The sequence below is a fragment of the Sinohyriopsis cumingii genome, chromosome 11 (genome assembly GCF_028554795.1).
Source record: "Sinohyriopsis cumingii isolate HCF-2022 chromosome 11, ASM2855479v2, whole genome shotgun sequence".
Classification (NCBI taxonomy): domain Eukaryota; kingdom Metazoa; phylum Mollusca; class Bivalvia; order Unionida; family Unionidae; genus Sinohyriopsis; species Sinohyriopsis cumingii.
This window is the reverse complement of record NC_142971.1, coordinates 66,198,215-66,222,547: the sequence shown is the minus strand read 5'-3', so window position 1 is coordinate 66,222,547 and position 24,333 is coordinate 66,198,215. Positions and strand designations below refer to the sequence as shown.

General features: G+C 35.8%; 1 protein-coding gene across 1 annotated transcript in view; it reads right to left on the bottom strand.

Moving 5' to 3' along the window:
* Positions 1 to 24,189, bottom strand: part of LOC149788606 (uncharacterized) — a 57,788-nt gene extending 33,599 nt beyond the window's left edge. Inside the window, exons 1-2 of the mRNA XM_089974670.1 lie at positions 23,607 to 24,189; positions 7,266 to 9,069 (exon numbers count right to left, since the gene is read on the bottom strand). Coding sequence (XP_089830796.1) covers positions 7,266 to 9,069; positions 23,607 to 24,189 — 2,387 coding nt within the window. The remainder of the gene's footprint in view (positions 1 to 7,265; positions 9,070 to 23,606) is intronic.
* Between the last annotated feature and the right edge of the window lie 144 nt (positions 24,190 to 24,333).

Sequence of the window (24,333 nt, the reverse complement as noted above, 5' to 3'; positions counted from 1 at the left end):
GATAATAACCTATCATGGAATTAACATATCAAACACATCAGTAAAAAGCCATTTCAAGTTTATCGTTCTCAGCAGGATAAGAGATTTTCCCCCTGAAAGGCACAGAAAACTAGTTTATAACAGTTACATACAACCATATTTAGACTGCTGTAATACTGTATGGGGTAATTCAAATGATAAAAACATAGCAAAGGTGGCACATCTTCAAAAAAGACTATAATGGGCTAATATCAATCCAGAAAGAAAGCAAGGAAAATTTAGCTGATAAGAAAACAATATTACCTGTTCAAGAACGAATCCATTTGAGAAAAGCCACTATTCCAGTATAGGGTACCTGGCAATACCTGCAATCCATGTCTACCAAACAGTATAAAATTCCCAAACCAAATAAGGAATTATTCATAAAAAGTCTGATACTCTGGAACTTTGCTCTGGAATAGTATTCTAGTTGAGATTAGAAATGCCCACTCTATTTCCTTCTTACAAACCCAATATATCCAGTGGCTTCAGAGATAAAAAAAATTTTTGTGGCTTAACACATTAACCCCTAAGCCAAACAGCTAGGCAGTCCCCTGTAGCATACTTGCAGAGATCACCTAAAGCAGTGTTAGCCTTACCAGTGCCTGTATCCCTGAGACTAGCTGACAGCAAATGGCTTGCAGATTTTTATAGAGGGGGCTACTTGCAATAAAATTGTTATTATTTAATTGTATTCATTTAATTCAGCTGAAATCTGGCACGGCAGTTCTCAAAAAACTTACATACATAATGGTATAAATTTCATGCTACATGCAGAAATAAAACTAGTGCATGATGGTGAAAACAAATGATGTACTTGCCAATTTGCTTCTCTTGCCGTGAATAATCCATAAAATCCATTATGAATTCACACAGAATTATTAACACCATCAACATATGAAATAATTATATTTTATGTACACAGAAATTCCACTTGTCGTCTCTTGTAAACTGTGCATTCTGTGAATACTGTACACAAATGGGCATATTTTACTTGCTCTTTACTTACCTTTCTTCCTTAGAACTCTCACTGACATTTTTTAAACTAATAAAACACTTAACAAACCTTGAACTATGAACACTCATGTTAACATGTATTTCCCAAACATTTATTTAACGATTATTCAAAAGAAAAAAAAGCTCCATGAAATCAAATTCATTTGCATCAGGGTCTAAATCCATTGCTGGTCCTTTGTACAGCCTCTTGTCAATGTGTGTTTTATCATTTACAATCATTGATCAGCTCTACTTTCATTTTCTTCTTCAACATTCTCATTCTCGTCACTACTGCTGTTATTTCCAGTAGCTTTTTCGATGTCACTATCAATCTCATCTGATTAAAATCCAGAAAATTCTCCGTCAGAATCTGTCAAGTAAAAGTCTGCTCCCAGTGGCTGATTCTCGTCAATTTGCATTATTTTCAGAGGTATATATTTTCACTATTTCTGCTGCCATCGAAGTCAATTTTTTTCTCCCTCCGTTCAGCAAAGTTCACTCTATCTATGTAAGCTACAATTTTATCGGTTAAACTGCTTGTATAATTAGGAAATGGCTTCAAATCAACCAATGGTTTGCGCCAATTTAACTCATCGTGCGGGATACAGGCCTAGACAAATACCGCCTCGCAAACTCTGCGCTCGGGATACAAGCTATGTAAACTCAGCCATGTTAACAAGGCACGCGGCAGATCAGGGAGGAAAAGTACGACGAGTATTCTCGTCTCCAGGGGTTAATGTGTTAATGGACACATCATTTTTGTGTCCTGGCTGCATTTTAATCCAATCACCAACTTGTCCTACTTTTTGCAAAGGTCCACCTGTCTGTATGCAATTCAGACTGGTCTGCCTCAGATCTCATGCCAAAATGTATAAAAATCAAGACAACACAAAAATCCAATTCCGACAGGTGAATATTTGGTGTTTAAAAAAACAGATCTCCAAAAATATGTTTCCCCTGTGTATTTTGTAATGCAAGTAAGTCCAGATTATCCAGTATGTTGCAGAGCTACATCTGTTTACCTTGTACATACCACCCACTTTTTGGTGTATGTTAAATGACTTTGGTTCTACAAAGCTCAGAAGAGCACAACCTCATGACAGATAAATGTGGTGCCAGGGTTAATGAGTGAAATTTCTGTGATGTCATGAAAAAAAGAAGATACATTCAGGACTTAACAAAAGGTCTGTGGGCAGTGGAACAGCATAAATGATGTGAGCATTGAGATTTCGTATCTTTAAACTGTATTATTTTGTATTAATAATCATTATTTTCTTCCACAATCTCAAAAAGTCATCTTAGATGTATCTGGTGAGCAACGTTTGGCAATATATGGCATTAGAACGCACATCATTAATCATAAAGCACTAGTTATAAAATGGTGGTGTGTGTGTCATTTGGTATTTTATCGTAGCTTTAACAATGTATCAGTCATATTGCTACAATGTCTGCAGTATGGCAGTTTACAGTTATGTCTAGCACTGTGGCATCATGGTGTAGACCTGTAGCATGATGTCCCACCGAGTCATATTATCCTGACACCAAACTTACCAGTCTTAACCAAAATGTTGGTGGCCTGATAGAAACCTTTAGCAGGTGTGCTTCAAGCCCATAGGCCATATGTTGGCCAACCCTGGACTAAACCAATGGGGTAACAGTGTGCATGTAAAGTTCAATGATGCTCCTTGAAGTGCTTTAGAAAGCACCGAGATAATAAACTTGAGCTAACAGATACCGTATTTACCGTATATGCTGGGACAAAGTATTTATCGGGACACCATAACTTAATTTTAAAAGTAATTTTAAATTTAGAAAATCCATAGTCGGTTTCCGAGCTCAGCTTGCTTTGCAATAAAATAACCTTTGCATTGATATCCTTTTAAAAAGAAAACAAAAAAGGCTTCAGAGTATCCAAAGTCAGCTTCTAAGGTCGGCTTGCTTTGTAATAAAAATAACCTTTGTCTTTGATGTCCTGTCGATAAGTTCAAAGAAGGAGTTTACTGCTAGATGCCAGTTGTGTTTATTCACCACCCTGGCTTCTATGTGCTTGGCATCTGTAGTTATGACTAACACAAAGGATCACTGATGTCTGAGGGTAAATAGTAATACTGTGCAACTCCGCTATAACGCAAATTCAGATATAATGCGGTTTTGGCATGGTTCCCAAAATTTCATATATTCATTCGCACATGAAATTATTTTTTTTCCAAAGTATGTGAAATAGTATAAAAAAATTATTATCATTTTGGGGAAGAGATCATGTATGAATTTGAATATAATATGATCGTGGCATGGTTCCTGAAATTTTAAATACATGTACGTGTATTTTTCTCATACCAGGAATTTTTTTTTTAAGTATGAGAAACAGTGCTTCAAATGTTTATTATCATTTGGGGGAAGAGTTCCATATGAATTTGAATATAATACGATCATGGCATGGCTTCTGAAATTTAACAATTTCACCAGGTTCTTGAAGTGTTATGCCAAAATAAACATTATCGGAAATGTTACTTATTACTGATCCATAAGTAAAGCAAGTCGTCTTCGTGATTGTCTTCAATTAATTCTATATACAATCATTGCTCAAACAATAGCCGACATGTTTCTTCATCAACTGCCTACACAACAAACCAGCAGACAATGCGGAGGTTGATAAAAGATTCTCACAATTTAATAAACATCAAAAAACAAAATCTGCCAACATGTTTGCTTAGACGCAATCAGTTGACCAGTAAATAATGTCCACTTTATTAGCTGGAAATTGAAAGGGTATGAAATTGTACATGTGTTCAGCTTAAAAATCTTAATAAAAGTATTTTTCACACGTTTCTTTCGATATTTACAAAATCTGAAAGCAAAAGTTAAATGTAATCTGAAAGCATGTGTTGTTTGTTAATTATTCTTGCTGTAGTCGTTCAAATGAACAGGTGTACAAGTATTCATTATTGGGAATTTACAATGGATAAATGTACATGGAAACACATGAGAAAATATTAGCAGTACGAAATTTGTACAAACACTGTTCATAGACCCTGAAACGTAATGGAGCATACATGTGCTTCGTCTTTCTTAACCTAATTTTGTGTTAATTTTTCCCATTTAATTCAGACACATAATGATCTGTGACAAAATTATTGAATAGTTTAAATATGTATGCACTTTTTGCAATGGAATTACATGTATTATGGATTAACTGCATACCATGATGGTATGATATCAGATGGTAAGTAAACGGTGTTATACTCTGTTCATGCTATCTGTCAAATGTTGAATTTACACACAACGATCTGACAAAATTACTGAATATTTTAAATCTGTGTGCAATTGTTCAATGGAATTACATGCATTACAGATGAACTGCATGCCACGATGGCACAATAGTAAATGATACCCTATTCATGATATGCATCAGACATGAATAAACGTATATGTGCCAATGCACTGTTCTCTGAAAAAAAGTAAAATACTGCTATTAACAGAATCCAATATTTAGGACCCCAATTATCACGTTATAGCAGAGTTCCACTGTAATACTTTTGTAACCCATGCTGGCAAAAAGATTATCGCTTACACTCAAGTGAATGTGTTTTCAAATAATGATTTTTATTTACAAGATACTGTCTGTCATACAGTAGACCTGGATATAATTCAATCTTGGTTATTTTGCACCTAACACAGAGTCATGTGTGAATGTCAGTCATCTTCAATATATCGGATAATTATTTCCCTCTCTTCTGGCTTGTACGAATTCATCACATGATTTTATTTTCTCCAAATATTCTGGATAACGATGGGTCATGGATGTCCATGCATGAAGCACTATATTGTGTCACTTTAATATTTGTTCCACTATTTCAATTTTGTTTCTGTATCTCAGCCGTCTTTGTATATTCAAAAAAAAAAAAGAATCTTCACTCTTACAAAATCCATAGACGGCTTCCGATGTTGGCCTGCTTTTCAATAAAATTACCTTTGCATTGATATCCTTTAAAAAAGTAACTAAATTCGGCTTCTGAGGTCAGCATGCTTTGTAATAAAAATAACCTTTGTCTTTGAGGTCCTGTCAGTAAGTTTGGTAAGTTCAAAGAATGAGTTTACTACTTGGTGCCAGTTGTGTTTATTCACTACCCAGGCTTCTATGTGCTTGGCATCTGTATTAATAATTAATACAAAGGCGCACTGACGTCTGTGGGTAAACAGTAATGATACTTTTGTAACCCTTGCTGGTGAAAAGATTGTCACTTACACATAAGTGAATGTGTTTTCAAATAATGATTTTTATTTGCAAGATACTGTCATACAGTAGACCTGGATATAATTCAATCTTGATTATTTTGCACCTAACACCATGTCATGCATGAATGACAGTTGTCTTCAAGATATTGGTTGATTTATTTCCCTCTTGTTTGCGATTTTGTTGGATCCAGTTTTCAGTCCAATAACATATTCAAACCTTTGAGCACAACCAAACACAATTTGTTTCTCAATGTAAATGAACAATGTGGAGTGCATTATTGGTAATAAGCGATACATGATACAGTATGGAAGCCTACTCTACATATACAGATTTTTGTTTATCTGTTTTATTGCAACATGCATTGGGGGGAGTACAAATGCAATACAAATTTATTTCGTTTCTTAAATCTTGGGACATATGACCTAGGTGAAAAAACTTCACCCTAAGTTCTGGGACAGGAAGAAGAAAAACAATTATTTTATCGTGCTCCAATAAATATGGTAAATACAGTAGACCATTGACAACAGGTGATTCCTTGAGTTCTTTTGATCAATGACCAATACAGCCAAAAAATATGAACTAAACACACAAACTTAACAAAGAATGTACTACTAGTGTACATGTATGTCCAAAGTTAGTCCCCTCAGCCCCTTCCCCAAGGGCAGATGATACCAATCCACTCCAAACCAAGGACTTGGGAAGAATGAAAGGTTCACACATGTATACAGAGCATATCTATGTTGTTGGAAGCAGATATACAGTACAGTGAAATATTTCCACATAACCACTCAATAAAGTAGATTTTCTTTTTACATGTATTACAAATTATTTAAGACAAAAGCTGTCAATTTTCAAGGGTTTTCTCCATTCTGTGTTGAAGTAATTAACTAATGCAAAGCTACAGCAATAAAAAGAAGTTATTAAATTTTACATTCACTTTGGGATTGTGGTGTCTTACAAACTTGCCATGTAAACATTATGCTTCAACTTGTGTATTTTGTCAATATAATGGCTTCATGACAAAAATGATTCACACAATTCAAGCAAAGATCAATACTGTCGGTGATGGGGTACTAGAAACATAATGGTTGTATCTGACAGACTTCAGCATGTAACAATTTTAAAGAAAAGATTTCAATAACTGTCAGTTTACTTGTGGGGAATTTCATTCTTCATTTTGTTTATTTTTTTTAAAGTAAACATAAATTTGTGCGTGACTTTGGCAAGCTTGCAGTCTAGCTTAATATCTGATGCTGCATCCAATTTTTGACTGACACTTAATTTCTGCTTGCAATCAATGAATGGTTTATCCAACGTTTATTTAAATAAACTGCATTACTACATCAAATCACAAGCTATTTTTTCTTTTAAGGAAAAATTTACCATTTCTCGTAGAGTATTAAAGGCATATAATAGTGTTAGGTGACACAAGCAACAGGTCATTTAAGTTCAGTGATTTGTGTAAAAAACAAATTATGAAAAACTTTAAACCTGACGTCTAATTCTTGCCATCTGGAGTTCCCTTTTAGGCATTTTTTGATGGCACTTCAATGATCATATAAATGTACATGAGAGGGCCCACAACTGACATTTTAAGACCTGTACATCCTGATGTGGAGGGAGACAGTGAGGAAGGGAAGGCAAGGCAAGTAGGAGAGAAGAAATGAAGAAAAAAATGAAAGGGGCCAAATTATGGAAATAGAATTCTATAATAACAATCATAAGGGTGATATATTCCAAATGGAAAAAGATTATAGTTCCAAAAGTGATATTGCCACTGTGGCAACAAAAGTAGCATTGCCACTGTGGTGACATTTTTTTCCTACTGCTTTTCAATACATCATACTGAAATATGTAATTAATGCTTGTATTAGTACATATACTGATGCCTACCTACACCAATGGCAACACTGGGGTACTAGAAAGGCACTGACTAGAAAGGCTTTCCACAACTCTTTAAAGGTGAGATAAAAATGTTTTAGAAGAAAAAATTTTTTTATCAAGAATTACATACCTTTTTCTTTTAAAGGGTGACTTCGGCATATCTGCTGTAGGCACCAGTTGCTCCCCAGGTCTGGCCCAGAGAATGGGTCCGTCATTGCTGTTATTCCGAGAGGCCATCTTTACTGAAGACAAAGAACCCCATGGCATCACTTCCTTCAGGAATGGACTATCTTCTAATATATCAAGGAATTCTGGGAAATAGTCCCCAACCTCCTCATGTGCAGTTCCTACCAAACTTATTTGCAAGAGAGGTCCTGAGCGAAAAGTTCCATTTTGGTACGTTTTCTGTATCTGGTCCCGCCACTGTTCCATAGTTGTTGTTTCAATGTCCGATTTGCCCAGAATGCCAGCTTTCACTACCATATTACCATGTTTGTTTGCAAAGTAGTCTACAAGATCAGGCATGTATTCTGCTCCATCATGCACTATTCCCATCACACAGTGTGAAACCCCATCACTACTTTCACCATACACAAAGTCAAAATACTCCTTAACAAACTCCTGAAGCTCACTTTTACTCAGCTGAGACACTTCATCTTGGAAAGAATGGCAGACTAAAGCTCCTCCATTGGAATATCTTTCAACATGTAACAGGTTTCTATACTTGTACTTAGCCATGACAGAAGTATCTGATAATAACCTGGAGCTTCTGAAGTTCATATCAAGACTAGCTGCCAAAGTTATCCCATCTATCATACAATTATTCTTTCTTTCTGAGAATGACAGTTTATCAGCATAAACATCACCAAAACCATCATCAATTCTGATGGTAGCAGTGTGTTTAGAAGGACTGGACATATTCTGCTGAACATAGGCCATTCGCTGCTGCTTTTTGGCCTGTTTATTCTTTTGCTCTGAATCTGAGAGTGAAACCTGGACAGCCTTGCAATCAGTTCGACGTTTAAGGTTTACCTGCACACCGCAGTTACTCAAGACTTTTTTCCTGCTGTGAATCTTGAAAATGTCAGTGTTGGGAGATGATGCAGTTCCCTGCTGCTTGTCTATTGGAGGTCTGGTTGAGTCACTTCCACTTTGTTGACCGTTATAAAGACTGTTTGTGTTAACCATCTCAGTCTTTTTGCTCTCACTTAATGTTCTACTAGATCCATCAGCAGATCTATTATCACTAGTTGCTTTCTCAGTTGCTGTATGTACTTGACTTTCTTTGTGCAGTTTTTCTGAGGACAGACTTTTGTGGCTGCTGATGCCAACGCTTTGGTTTGTGCAACTAGCCATATGTTTCTTGTGAGATTTACCATGTCCATCTGAAGTGGTCTTCACTGGTGAATGAAGACTTGTGAGATTTCCAGATGTAGTCTTAAGTGAGGATGGATGAAAGAGATTACAAGATGTTTTCTTCTGAGGGGATGGAGTACACAGACTTTCTGGCATAGTTTTCTGGGGTAAGGCCAAGTTGACACTTTCATGAGATATTTTTTGAGGTGTGGAAATATTTGACTCTGTAGTGATGTACTTATGAGGCGATTGGGCAATACCATTTGATGAAAAAGAAGGCTTTTGAGGTGACAATCCATTCTCACCAACCATGTGCTCATCTTCCAGCTTGCCATCTTTTGTAGTGTGGGTAGTGGGCTGATCTGATGGAAAATTGTCTTTGTGTTTATGTTTATGTTTGTGGTGATGGTGTTTATGGTGGTGGTGGTGCTTTGCCACACCTGTAGAATCTGTTTCACTCTTGCTGCTGCTGTGTCCATTCTTTTCATCATTTGAGACCATCTCTTTAGAGTGATGTCGGTGTTCTCTGGATTCCTTTTTATGCTTTTTGTGTGTTTCTCTGTGCTTTTTCTCTGCCTCTGTAATACAATTGTATAAACTAAATGATACTATCAGAAAAGTTAAAAAGTCTAGACAAACAACACCAGTCCTTATTTTCTTTATCTTTCATCTAAATAGGTGTCAGCTAAATTTGTGAGCTTTTCCCCACTGGAATTGGAATTCTTAAAAATGGGTCTCTAATGGTGTAAAAAATCATTATCACTTAGCTATCAGTACACAAAACTTTAGACAGTAATTGTAAAGCTGAAATGACTGCACATAGTGACTTGGATCATCCTTCACTCCACTCCTGAAAACAAATAGTACTGGATTTAATACATTTAACAAACAGTTCATCAATGAGGCTGACATTTCACTGGTTGAAAAGAATTTCCCAGGAATACAGGATAGTAATGATTCTTGTTGATACACCCTCCCCGCTCCTCAGTCAGTCATTTACAGGCATCACATGTATGTGGCAATGGTTGCAGATGTGTTCATATCCCATGGAAGAGAAAATAAAAAGTCTCACTAACAAGTTGTGTGATGTCTGTTAAAATGACAAAAGAGCAGAAATTACAGAAACCTCACAAGCAAACACCCATTAGAACAACAACTCGAGACCCATCCCAATGCCCTGCACTAAACAGATCTTAGCTTGCTGCTCCATGACCGCAAAGTGGAGGTGACATGCTATTTTGGTACATTTTTTTATTCAATGCCTACCATTAAAGCTTTTGTTTTTAAACTATTACATGCATTCATCTGAATTCTTTTTTTTATAAAGCAATAAAGATAGATCTATAATTAATTAAAAATGAGTCACTTCTTTCATATACATAAAAAAAATTCTTCCAGTGTTCGAATTTGTCTCTTTTTCATTTGAGGTTCTTCCATTGTTATAAAGGTGCTAGATGTTAACAATATCAGTGATCAATTGTAATAATGACTGTAGCAGTTTCGTTAAGGCTTTGGATGGATAGATGGATATATATATATATATATATATATATATATATATATATATATATATATATATATATATATATATATATATATATATATATGTGTGTGTGTGTGTGTTTGTGTGTGTGTGAGTGTGTGTGATTTGGATTTTAAATGTAGCATTAAAATTCTTTCAATCATATTGCTATGATGTCTGCAATGTGGCAGTTTATAGTGATGTCTAGCACTGGGGCATCATGCCACAGACATGTAGCATGATGCCCCACCCAGTCACATTATCCTGACACCAGGCCCACCAGTCCTAACAATAACCTCTTAACGCTGAGCACCAAGCGAGGCAGCTATTAGTACCATTTTTGTAAGTCTTTGGTATGACTCGGCCAAGGGATCGAACCCACGACCTCCCACATCTGAGGCATATGCTCTAACCACCATGCCACTGGAGCGGTATATATATATATACATGTATATATAAGTTCCCGTCTTATATGGCCACCTCTTCTGCACCACATTTTTTTGTGAGATGTACACTGTATCTGGAATGTACGTAGTAAGAAAGCTACTTACTTCAAAGCATTTAATATCTTCATTTAATATCTGTGTTTAAAAGTAACATGAATTATTAAAAGGTTCTTCTTGTTATAATAATAGACTTATTTCAACTGAATATATATTATTAGTTCTTATTTTTGGCATAAGCATGATATGCGAGTGAGACTTACTGTCATACACATTGCATAACCATTCAAAAGCATCATTTAAATCCTGGTACATATATAATTCACTTTCCATGTGCTCCATTTTCCCACTGCTGCTGAATTACCTCCTTATCAGTTACGACATTGTTTATTCCAATCTTTTCAACATAAAATTGTTTTATTTATGTCTTTTCTACATAAAATTGTTCAGCAAGACTCCCCTCCCCTGACGTTGTTGAGTAGAATAACGGACTTTCTTTTAAAATAATATATCTCCGTTTACGTAATGACATGTTAATCTATGGTAATGATTCATCTGGATGTTGCTAACTGTACGCGATTTAATTATGCAGATGAAACCTTTGTCCAGTGGATGAAGTAATTCCAGACTAAACTTGAGTGTTTCTAGTTTGACATTATGCAAAGGCATGTTGGTTTCGTTACATGAACAAAACCCAGTTGTGGCAGCTTATGTTACTCTCTATGACCTGCCTAGCAGCCCAACAGTGTGTCTTGATTAACAATACTGTGGACACGTTAGGCCTATTTGCAGACATTACCAAGGAAGTAAGTATTAGACAACATCAGCATCCGTCATTCTTCATATGCTAAAAATACTCCAAATGTTGCTGGCTCGAGCGCATAAGGTATTCAGACAATGCGTCGTGATGTATACGTCACTGAACACATGCTTTGCTGATGTAACAAGCAACAAGAAGCTAGTCTTGGTCACCATCTAGGATCCACGATTTAAACATCGTCTATTCAGCGACGAATTACTTGTGACCAGATCCACAGAACGACTTAGAGCTGAATGCATAATAATTGCATCAGCTGACAAGCAGGAGGTACCCCTGAACAAAAAATGAAAATCTGAAACTGAAACAAACGCCACTGGACCATCAACATCGCATCTCTGGGATTTGTTTTCTGTGGCTGTGATGAACCTATCTGTACCCTCAACAAAACAACCCACATGGATGATGTCGTTGATGCGATACTTGAATTGTATTTGGCCAGCCCTCTGTTGCCACAAGAAGAAGACATATACAGCTGGTGAACGCTCACAGGTTTCAGATCCCCTACTTGGCCAAACTAGCTAGACAATATGTGTATGCATCAGCTTCAAGTATTCCGAGTGAGCAGCTGTTTAGTGGTGCAGGCCAGATTTTCTTCGGATCGTCATGGATCGTTATTTGGTGAGAAGGGAGAAATGTTATTGTTGTTTTAATACAACCTACCTCAGCCAGGCTTTCAGTATTAGCTGCAGCCAGTGTACAGTGACGGCAAACTTCAGTCTTAAAGTATGTGTATTATTAATATTAATTATTATTGAGCTATTGTTATTAACATTTTTTTTTAGTGCTTTATTGACATCTAGTAATGGCAACTAGCATCAATGAACCTAAGTGAAAAGACTAGCTAAATACATTTCATTCATTCATATCTTGAATTGGCAAACTATAAGTTTTAACAGTGTTAGTTTTAAAGTTTTTCACGTTTTATGTTTGTTTTTGTACAGAAGTTCAAATTCATGTGCTGCACAAACAACCTTCTTATAACTCACACAGCAAAACACCTGCTTGCATTATACTAATAGGTTTATGTTTCTGAACCAGTCGTTGTTATAAAACAAATAATAATGAAATAATCAGTCCCATTATCATTATCAGCAATTTTAATAATAGGCTATACACGGTATCTGCGCATATATATATATATATATATATATATATATATATATATATATATATATATATATATTTATTTACCAGAGATCTCGGAAACGCTTAATTACGCATATTTGGACACCAATTTTTGATCTGGTATGTAGAAAATCACTGAGGCAGAAGTCCTCCATACACATGTAATAGGTGTGCGGCAAAATTCAAAGACTTGCCAGTCCTGCTTCAGCCACCTGCTTTGTGGGAAAATGTGTTGATCAATTAGCTGTGCTGATATTTACAATGACAGAATTAAGTGACTGAAAGACCCCTTAATGTACATGACAAAGAACATGATGCAATAGCTGGGCAGCAAGTTCAAAGGTTTTGACTGGCAGCCAGGTGGGAAAATGTACTGATATTTACAGTGATTGAATTCAGAGGCATTTATAAAAGTACATCAAATAAACAACTTAAGCTCTCATTATTGTGTTCACTTCCAAATGTAGCGGAATAAGCAGTGCATGTGACCTCAGAATCAAGACATGTTGAGACTTAGGCTTAATGCCATTCGTAAGTGGGTGACAAGTCACCTAAAAATGTAAACTTCACCTTCTTCTGTTAGCATGGCGAAAATGACTTCGCCCTGTGATTATTTAAGAGGTACATTGACCATAACATATTTTTTTAAATGCCCATCGCCTTAGCCAGGTTAGTTCCAGTGTTGTAGTGATATGTATTCATCAACAGATCAGTAGCTAGGCCTAGTTTTTATATCAATTATGTTGACAAACTCTTGCCCATTCACAAGCATTATGTTATGATAGCTGACTGACCATTAACCCTTTTCTGAGTAAGGCAGCAACTATCAATTTCCTGCATGCTATCATTTGATGATAAAACATACAAACTTGTGTTTTAAGATCAGAATCAGTGATCTGGATATTTCTTAACTGCCTCTTATACACTATTTCATCATAACGGGAAATAATGGCGGACTTAGCTAAGTTTGGGATATACCAGTTTATTAGATTGTCTGTTTTCTTAAATCATCAGGCAAATATATTCAGAAAAAATATACAAATCATTGAAACCAAAGCATAGGTATTATTTTATTAAAGATTTAACTTTAACCCATTACCTTATAGAGCATAGTGACAAATTGCAGTGCGCTATAAACAGAACACTTGTTACCTAGTCGACAGCATACGCATAGGCCTGCCTGTGAACTGTTAAGCAATGTAGTGTATGTTACGTTTTACATTTTTGGTATACATCTATTATATGTGGAAAAATTTAAGAGTAAAGTCCGATTGTTATAGCTGTGTAATTATTTTTCACAGAAGAATTTTTACGTGCTTTAAAATCGAGAGAAAACTCGTTCACTGTCATGTCAGTGAGGCCGTGTGACCAACCGCAGCTGCCATTTCCCATACTCGAATTTTACATGTTTTTCATCTGTGTCCACATCACTAAGTCATCTGAATTTGATAATCAATAAAAACTAACTGCTGTCTACATAAATATCAGAGCCTTTACCTAAGTTATTGAATCTTTCATTGTTTTGATTCTAATCATGAAAACTTCATAAGTACTGAATGAAATCCGCGACCGTCATTTTGGAGTGTGGAGATTACGACCCAGTTCCTTTAAATAGCAGATATCAACCAGTGCATAAATAGCGACCACATGATCAGACGTAATTGTCATTCGCAGAAATGAAGGTAGTATCTAATACGGGTGGTTTTCCCCGAAGGTGGAGCTACGAAAACCAGCTAAAAATGGCTGATGTTTACAGCAGGCGTCAAAAGGCACTTCCACGCGAATGGAGTAGAGGCGTCCAAAGACGCTTGCATGAGGTAAAGGGTTAAAATGCAAATTATGTAGGTCAGAAACGTATGGGACAATGCTATGTTGTGGAATTCGCGAGATGCGCTTTAAGGTCTAAGCTGTTTTCTGACTTGACATGTATTTGCGAAAATACGGGGAAAAACAGCAAATCAGATACTACTTATTTGCCTACAATTACTACAAGTGCGTATACAAATAAATAAACCATAAATTTGCGATCCTGTCAATGGACTGTTGTAATGAAGCTATATTATAGTGAGTGATTACATTACAAAAACCTCTCCATCTTAAAACAGATGCACTCGCGTCTATGTTGATTCTATAGGAAAGAAGGGATTGCAACGTATCATGCTGAGACTTCTTTTTTTACCAAAATGGAGTTCTGGACTCCTAGTTTTAAAATCCTAGCGAGACCTCTGTTCACATACACACATATACCAAAGAATAAAATAAAAAGACAAACAGAATACATTTGTTAAGAGACACAAGTCATTCGCTTAATTCACTAATGACATAAAGAGTGGAACCGGCTGCACTAAGGTCAACTGATCTACCTTGGTATGTGGGCTGTAATCACCGTAACATCAACAATAACAAGAAGTCGAACGACACACTCCTTTACCAATGACAATTAAATCCAGAAAGCAATTTTCACTTACTGGTAATAATGACAAAGACTTCATTCACACCTGATATTACGACCTAACTCCAAAGACAAATGATGCACGTGACCATTGCACTGACTTCGACACTAAAATGGCAGTTAGTGACATGTACTTTAGTTTGGTTTATGGTCTATAACAGTGACTACATGCATGACATGATAAATATACCAAACCAGAAGTCAGTTTATTTTTTTTTCTTCTTCATTTTTGTTTAGAAAGAGCCTTTGCTATTTAAGCAGTTGATGTTACAAATGAACAAATAAAGGTTATTGGTGTTTGTCTCTGTTCTTATCATATGGTCATTCATAAATGTGTTATTTTGGAACAATCTGCATGTACTTTATTAAGTCTAGTTCACAATCTATAATTTATCACACCACATACATGACCTGCAAAATTTCAGCAAAGTAGCCAGCCTAATTTTTTGGGGTTTTTTTTGTTTAGAACTGTCTCTTACCTTTTAAGCAGCCACCGTTACAAAGGATTAAATACAAGTCAGTGGTGTTTTTATCTTTTAGCAATGCAGTGCTTCATAGCAGTGTCGATCTGCTTGTTCACAGCAGTGTCAAATTGCATATTTTACCAAGAACTCAGGTTGCTGGCCATGTTCTGGAGGAGATCAATCACAAAAGTGTATTTATATAATAAAATCAATCCATGCATTATGATTATGGACATAACTGACTAGCAATTGCTCATAGCAGAGGCCACACAAAACAGGTTTTACTCTATTTCCACAATTTTGCTTAATTGGAATGTTTGGTAATATTGTTTACTGAATTATTTTCTTAAAGTACACCACTTCCTCGATAACTCGCACCCTGATAATTCACAAACCTGCTTATAACACAGGGTCAGTCATGGATCCCATTTTTTAAAGCTTGAAAGTACCGCTATTTGTTGATCATGAAGAAAATCATGATCCATCCAAATTGGTAAATGAAACCTTGTTATATTGTTGAAAATGGTTGATATAACCTAGAAATTTGTTGTTGTAGTGTTTAATGCCATTTTTCAGCACACGATAGGCTATACATGGCGGCCAGTAATAATGGTGGAGGAAGAACCCTGAAAAACCCAGGGAAGAACCACCGACCCACGACCTACAAATTTGAATCAACAATATAAAATTATCAACTTATTATATGAAGTCATGTATTTTGTTAAAATTTCTTTCCAAACACCATAAATAACAGTATGTAATGAAATTCTGACATACCTTTTAGTGCAGTTTAAGTGTAAGGACAATAAATACAATGTGCCTGTTGTATTCAAATGTGAAATATGTCAATCTACCTAATATCATTTCCGGGAGAACCAAAGTGCTGATGATGTTTTGATACCTAATTTGCACAAGTATTTGTTTTACTGTTGCACTGAATTAAAAGCTGCCTTCCTTGTATTATGACATTAATTAGTTTTTCATATCAAATAATGGGAGTTAAATGAAAAGTTAAAAGGCAGGTAAACCCAACCTGCCCTAGTCATCAAAGACTTTTTAAAAAAATTGTGTGTGAATAATTAAACTACCTTAAATTAGCATACTCATTCATAACAGTGATCAAAGATAGCAAGACTACCAAGTGAAACGGATACTTGATGACATAAAATTCTGTTTCACAGATATGTTTTATTAACACATGATTAATTCCTGGAGGTTTTTGTCATTTTCATCTGACATTCAAGTAGGAAACACATTTGAAAGCTATTTCTGAATATACCCTAAAACACCAACTTCCAGGTGATCTTCCAATAACATACTACCTAGTTGTGTTAGAAACATCATTTTTCATTGGCTATTTGGCTTGCGCATGAGCAGAAGGAAAAAAGTTTTTTTGATTTTTGTTTTGCTTAACGTTCCCTAGAGACCACACTTTATTCCAAATGCCCTTCTTATCCTACTTTTGGCAAAGGTTCACCTGTCTGATTGCAGTTCATACCTGTCTGCCTTAGATCTGAGACCAAAAAGTCTAAAATCCAGACACAAAATTGGATCCTGAAAATGGGTGAGTTTTAGGTAGAAAAAAATTAGGCCCAAAATATGAGGTTTCCCCTCTGTATTTTGTAGTGCAACAAGAAATTCAAGATTTTTTGGTATCATTGTAGAGCTACATCTGCCTATCTTTCTTTAATACCACCCACTTAAGTGTATCATACATGACCCTGATGCTACAGAGCTCTGCAGTAGGCTACTACCCCCTGCCACGTAAACTTGTCACCAGGGGTGAATGTGTTAATGAGAAGCTTGTTTCAGAGTCTGTAGTTAATTTATAATTATTGAACTGGTACTGAGATTTCGTCATGGATGAGAAGAAATTTCATTATTACTTGCAGTGAAATCATTGTGTTAATATTTTACTAATAGAACAATAACGATAATTGACTTTCTACAATGACTGTTGTTTCATGAACAAAGTGTTCCGTTTTTATATATATATAAATGGAATCTTGGTCTAATTGTGAACTTGCATCAATAAGTAGTCTAGTTCCCTGATTAATATGCTCCTTGCATTGCATTCCACAATAGTAGAAAGCAAAGCAGGGAGCATACGGATCAGGGAACCAGACTACTCAACAACAACATAAAGCGGTGATGTAATACACAATATTTTCGCACATATACATGATGGTTGTTGAAACCAGATGAAATAAAGTTAACGATCTCTCAGCAGTTGGTTATCTTGAAATTAAAGGTCATTTTTTATATAAAAATGAATAACTGGGATAGAAAACTTGCTTTACTGACAATTGTTCCCATTGCGATTTAAAATGAGTATTCAGATATTAAACAGACCAGTTCACTACCCACTCCTTCATGGTTTTCTCTATGTCCAGCAAGGATGGCATCATTTCATATTGATATGGAGGTCACTTGATAACTAGTACCCTCACTTAAAGTGCAGTCCATGTTTTTGAACCCTACTGTGTGGGAGTTATAGAGACAGAGGTGAATGTATCATTTCCACACAGAACAGCCTGCAATTAACCTAAATTTATAATAATTGTTGGTCCTGAACATTATACTTCAGGTTGGTTTAATGATATTGCTGTCAAAACTTCTTTAAACTGTATTTACCTTTGAAAAGTGTTTCTTAACATGACCTTTGATGTTTAACATTTTTAAATCAGTTTGGTAGTTAGTGTGCATCTTACAAAAGCATTTCATGTCCACGTCCGACTGGTATGTCCAGCTGCATATATACAGGAGTTCACCAAAGACATGATTTAAAAACCAAATAAGTAGGCATACCAAATAAAACAATCTCAAGTTGTGCGAAGTATGGCATCCAGATTTACACATATTTATAACACCGCAACTTTACAGGTTGCACATTGCTAGTGGGACCATTATCATTTTCCTTTTTTAGTTGCTGCCTCTGAAAATCTTGTTATCACTTCCCAAGTTCCTGTTCCTATAATTAGTGTTCTGACCAATGACATTGGTATAAACTAGGGGTGAAACAATTAATCAATATATTGATACTTTTGCTGTAATGATACACATATCGATACAAGTGGTAGAAAATCAATACAAAATGATACATACTATATGCAAGTTATTTTAATCTTCAGCAGTTGTAAATAATTATTAGCAGTTTGCCTTTTTATTTTTTAAATTTAGAATTAACCTAAGACAGCTACTGCAGGCACAGGCACTCATTTTTGCTAGTTAAAATGAAAAAGACTCGACAACATTCACTCACCATCTACAAAATTAACACCAAGTGGCGAGATTTGTAATATTTTCCCTTCCCCCTAATTTCATAGTAAATATTTTATCCCAAGATCTGATCTGACAATCTGAGAATTCTTCTGACCCTTGCCACCCCATTTTTGATATTTGGACATTTCTATTTGGGGGTGAGGTAAGAGCCAATTACCTACTGAAAAGCTGGAATATGCTGACATCGTCAGCATAGAGTAGCCACTTACTACCCGTCCAAGCAAAATTGAATGCCATTTACATTGCTAGTCACATGGCATGAAATGTTTGTCAAACAAAACCTGATTTGCACATTGTGCATTATTTCGTAGTTTGAACCTTGCATTAATCAAGGTTTACAAATGTGTGTTTAAAATACAGGCAAGAGAGAAAACCCAAATTCACTGTGTGGTTCATATTCAGATGAGGATTTTGTTTGGTAAATACTGGTTAATGATAGTTATGATGACAAAAAAATTTAAAGTTATAAAGTATATCAAATTACTGGAGCTGGAAAAAGTGTTAAAGGAAATACCAGTGCGTGATTTTGAGCCAGATAATATTGTTAAATATGAGTCCCACGTACATGCAGTATGGACAAAAACATGTGGCATGTCGGTCAATCACTGAATCATCTGAATTTGATAAATTATTAAAAACAGTGCTGCCAGTATCAACATCATAGCCTATTGCTAACCTGTCGAAGCTTTCTGTCGTAATTCAATCATCCATACTCAAGAAAGTACTGAAACGAAATCTTTCATCTACAGTTTTGAGAGCAGGGAATCTAACCTAGTTACTTTAAATGGAAGATAAAAACAGGATCTTAAAAAGCAATCATGTGATCTAACATGGTCATTTACCTCAATGAATGCAGTATCTAACGTGTTTGTTTTTTCTTGAACGTGGCACCATGAAAGCCAGCTCAAAATGGCTGATGTTAACAGTAGGAATCCAAACATGCTTTCATGTGGATGATGCCAAGGCCTCTGAATGGGCTTACATGAGATAAAGGGTTAAATCAAAGTTTAGTTTCATTTTCATTTTTATTTAAAACAAAAACAATCATAGCACAGTGTACATTCGTCTTCATGAGTATTTTCATAAAATTGTGTGCATTTTGCTGTTTTTAGTAACGTACTAACTAGCTAGGATTTTGTAGCCTCAATATGGTTCAGGCTATGAAAAAATCCTATACCGTGCAATGGAGCAAAGACAAAAAGCTGACATGAGTAAAAGTCTACTAAGTAGATTTACGTTTTTCTTTAAGTCTGCCTATGGTAAAGTTATTAAGCCCATTTAAAGTAAAATATACTGATATGTTTACACTCACTGTATTTCTGACAACCATGACAGATAACATGAGATTCTTGTGGCATTTCTTTTCCAAATAAGGGACTGCTTCTATGGCCTAGTGGTTAGAGTGTTCAGAAGCAGTAGGTCGTAGGTTCAAACCCCGGCCGAGTCATACCAAAGACTTACAAAAATGGTACGAACAGATGCCTTGCTAGCCAATCAGCATTAAGAGGTTAGTGTTAGGACTGGTCAGCCTGGTGTCAAAATAATGTGACTGGGTGGGACATCATGCTACATGTCTGCAGCATGATGCCCCAGTGCTAGACACCACTATAAACTGTCACACTGCAGACATCGTAGCGATATGACTGAAAATTATTAAAAACTACATTAAAAATCCTAATCACACTTTCCAAATAAGGCCAACTATACCAATTACCATATTTGGATATTCCATGATACATTATTTACTACAAAGTTTCCAAAGGATGCAGTCTCATTATATAGCACACAGAGAAACAAGGATGAATGCAAATGTAGCTATTAGATAATAGAGGTCTCACTAGGATTTAAAACTAGGAGTCCAGGACTCCCATTTTGGTAATAATAGGATTCCCACCATCAAAAGTTGCAGTCCCTTCTTTCCTATAGAATCAACACAGACGTGAGTGCATCTGTTTTTATATGGAGAGGTTTTCAAAATGTAATCACCCACTATAATATAGCTTCATTACAACCGTCCATTGACAGGATTGCAAATTTATGGTTTATTTATTTGTATATGTACTTGTAGTAATTTTAGGCAAATAAGTAGTATCTGATTTGCTGTTTTTCCCCGTATTTTCGCAAATACGTGTCAAGTCAGAAAGCAGCTTAGACCACAAGTGCTTCTCGCGAATTCCACAACATAGCATTGTCCGACACGTTTCTGACCGACATAATTTGCATTTTAAAGTTAAATCTTTAATAAAATAACACCTAGGCTTTGGTTTCAATGATTTGTATATTGATTTGTATATTTTTTCTGAATATATCTGCCCGATGATTTAAGAAAACAGACAATCTAATAAACTGGTACATCCTGGACTTAGCGAAGTCTGCCATTATTTCCGGTTAGGCCTAATGGTTCACTTACAGTTTCAAACTAATTTTATGACAAAATAGTGTATAAGAGGCAGTTAATATATATCCAGATCACCGATTCTTATCTTAAAAAACAAATCTGTATGTTTTATCATCAAATGATAGCATGCAGGAAATTGATAGTTGCTACCTTACTCGGAAAAGGGTTAATGGTCAATCAGCTATCAAAACATAATGCTTGTGAATGGGCAAGAGTTTGTTTGTCAACATAATTGATATAAAAACTAGGCCTAGCTACTGATGCCTTGATGAATACATTTTGCTACAACACTGGAACTAACCGGAATAAGGCGAGGGGCATTAAAAAAAAAAATAGTATGGTCAGTCAATGTACTTCATAAACAATCACAGAGTGAAGTCGTTTTAACTTTCCTAACAGAAGAAGGCGAACTTTACATTTTTAGGTAACTAGCCACTCACTTATGAATAGCATTTTGTCTAAGTCTCAACATGTATTGATTCTGAGATCAAATGCACTGCTTATTCTGCTACATTCGGAAATTAACACAATAATGAAAGCTAAAGTTGTTTATTTGATGTACTTTTATAAATGACCACATGTACATCTATGGGTCTTTCTGCCTCTAAATTCAATCTCTGCAAATATCTACATTTTCCCACCTTGCTGCCAGTCAGACTTTGAACTTGCCACCCAGCTAAGGCATCATGTTCTTTTTTATGTACTTTTATAAAATGGCAACATGTATGTATATAGGGGTCTTTCAGTCATTGAATTCTGTCATTGGAAATATCTGCACAGCTAATTGATCAACACATTTTCCCACAAAGCAGGTGGCTGAAGCAGGACTGGCAAGTCTTTGAATTTTGCCACACACCTATCACATGCGTATGGAGGACTCCTGCCTCAGTGATTTTCTGCGTCCTAGATCAAAAATTGGCGTCCAAATATGAGTAATTAAACGTTTCTGAAATCTCTGGATAAACAAATAATAGTCAATGATCAAAGGACTGACAAGTCTTTGAATCTGCTACCAATCTATTTTCATGCATACAAATGAATTGTATCAAAATATGTGTAATTAATTCCGAGTAACAACTATCAATTTCCTGCATGATATCCTTTGATGATAAAACATACAAACATGTGTTTTAAGATCAGAATCGGTGATCTGTATATATATTAACTGCCTCTTATACACTATTTCGCTATAAAAAATAGTTTGAAACTGTAAGTGAACCAGTAGGCCTTATGGGAAATAATGACAGACTTCGCTAAGTCTGGGATGTACCAGTTTATTAGATTGTTTTCGTAAATCATGAGGCAAATATTTTCAGAAAAATATACAAATCATTGAAAGCAAAGACAAGGTATTATTTTATTAAAGACTTAATTTTAAACTGCAAATTATGTAGGTTAGAAACGTATAGAACAATGCTATGTTGTGGAATTCGCGAGATGAGCTTTAAGGTCTAAGCTATTTTTCAACTTGACACATATTTGTGAAAACAGCAAATCAGATACTATTTAACCATTGCCCAAAATTACAACAAGGCTGTAGACAAATAAATAAACCATAAATTTGCAATTCTTTCAATGGACTGTTGTAATGAAGCTATATTAAAATGAGTAATTACATTACGAAAACCTCTCCATGTAAATACAGATGCACTCACATCTGTGTTGATTCTGTAGAAAAGAAGGGACTGCAACTTTTGATGGTGGGACTCCTAATCTTACCAAAATGGGAGTCCTGGACTCCTAGTTTTAAAATCCCAGAGAGACATCTGTATGATCCAAAGCCAAGCATCAGAAATTTTTTTGAAATGTGACATACACAAAAGTGAAAGAATATGATATTTATACATGATATCAATTTTAATACACAAGTTTATTTTATAGAATAATAAATTATTACAAATAAATACAACTGACAGTTTTGTGTCTGTTTATTTCTGGCATTTTAATGGACATTTAGCCACTTGTACTTGTTTCTGGGAGAGGACTAAAACTTAAGTCTGGACTCCAAGTTTTAAAATCCTACCGAGACCTCTGACTTGACTATATGACCTCTAATGTCAGTGACATGTAGGTTGCGAGATTTGTATAGTCATATGACTCTGAATGCGAATGGCAAGATCCTAGTCAAGTTTCAGCAATGATTTCCTTTTGTCTTGTCTGTCTGCAGATTAAAGACGTTGTGAATGCTATGCTCATGATTTTGGGAAAATAAATCACATTTCTATCGAGTTCATGCAAGTATATCACAATGAAGGGTTGTTCAAGTTTGCTAGGCCGGCTAGTAAGTGGCTACCCTATGCAGACATCAAATGGTGTTGGCGAATTCCGACTTTTCGACAGACAGTGGACTCTGACCATACACCCCAAAATCAATGTCCAAATATCGAAAATGGGGTGGCAAGGGTCAGAGGAAACTTGGCACATGTTGTTAACTGGAAGGCTACCTCATTAAATAGAAATCAAGTACATGTATAGTCTATTGATGATCTTGGCCATGATCAGAGATTTTCCAATAAATAAGCATGAAATTAGAAACCCAAAGCGACTTTCTCTCGCCTTAGTCGATCCTAAATCTCTGGATAAGATAATTAATGCATTGTTTTTCTTACCTACTGGTACATCAACATCTAGCTTTGGTAGCTTCAAAGTCAATCGCACTCTTGGGGTTGAATCTATCTCACCAGCATTTCCCTTCTGGTTTGGTGACGTACTTAAACCTGATTTTAATTTTGAGGGACTGGGTGAATTCGTAGTTTCTGACTCTGTGGAAAATCGTCTTTCCTTACTGCTTTCATAATCGTCAAGGTAACCAGAACTGGACAAACGCCTGTAGTCGTGCTGTACTCGTCTCCGTTTGCCAATCTCCGGGCTACTGCATGGATCAGATAGTGTAGGTGATGGAGTTACAGATAGTTTGGGCCTCTTCGATTCTGGTCCGTCGAGTTTGGAATCTGTTGCTGTGCGTCTGACGTGCGAATTTTTTTTGGTAACTGGATGAAGACCTGGCAGATTCTGTAGATCCTGCTGCTTTGAATCTACTTCTTTTGTAGTGACATCGTTTGCAACTGATGTAATCTTGTTTTCTGCCTTACTCTCAACGTTATGTTTTTCCTGTTTACTCATAATATCAAATATATTGCCAACTATTTCTTCCACACTTGTACCACTCGCGTTAAGATCGGCCATTTTCATTACTTGTTGCCCGGATAATGTAACATAAGTAAACAAGTTGTAAAGTTAAATTTGATTGGATGAACGCCGTATATTTTATTTTTAAAATCCACATTGACCAATCAGAGATTAGTTGTTAGATGGTTTTGGTTAAAACTGGAGCGT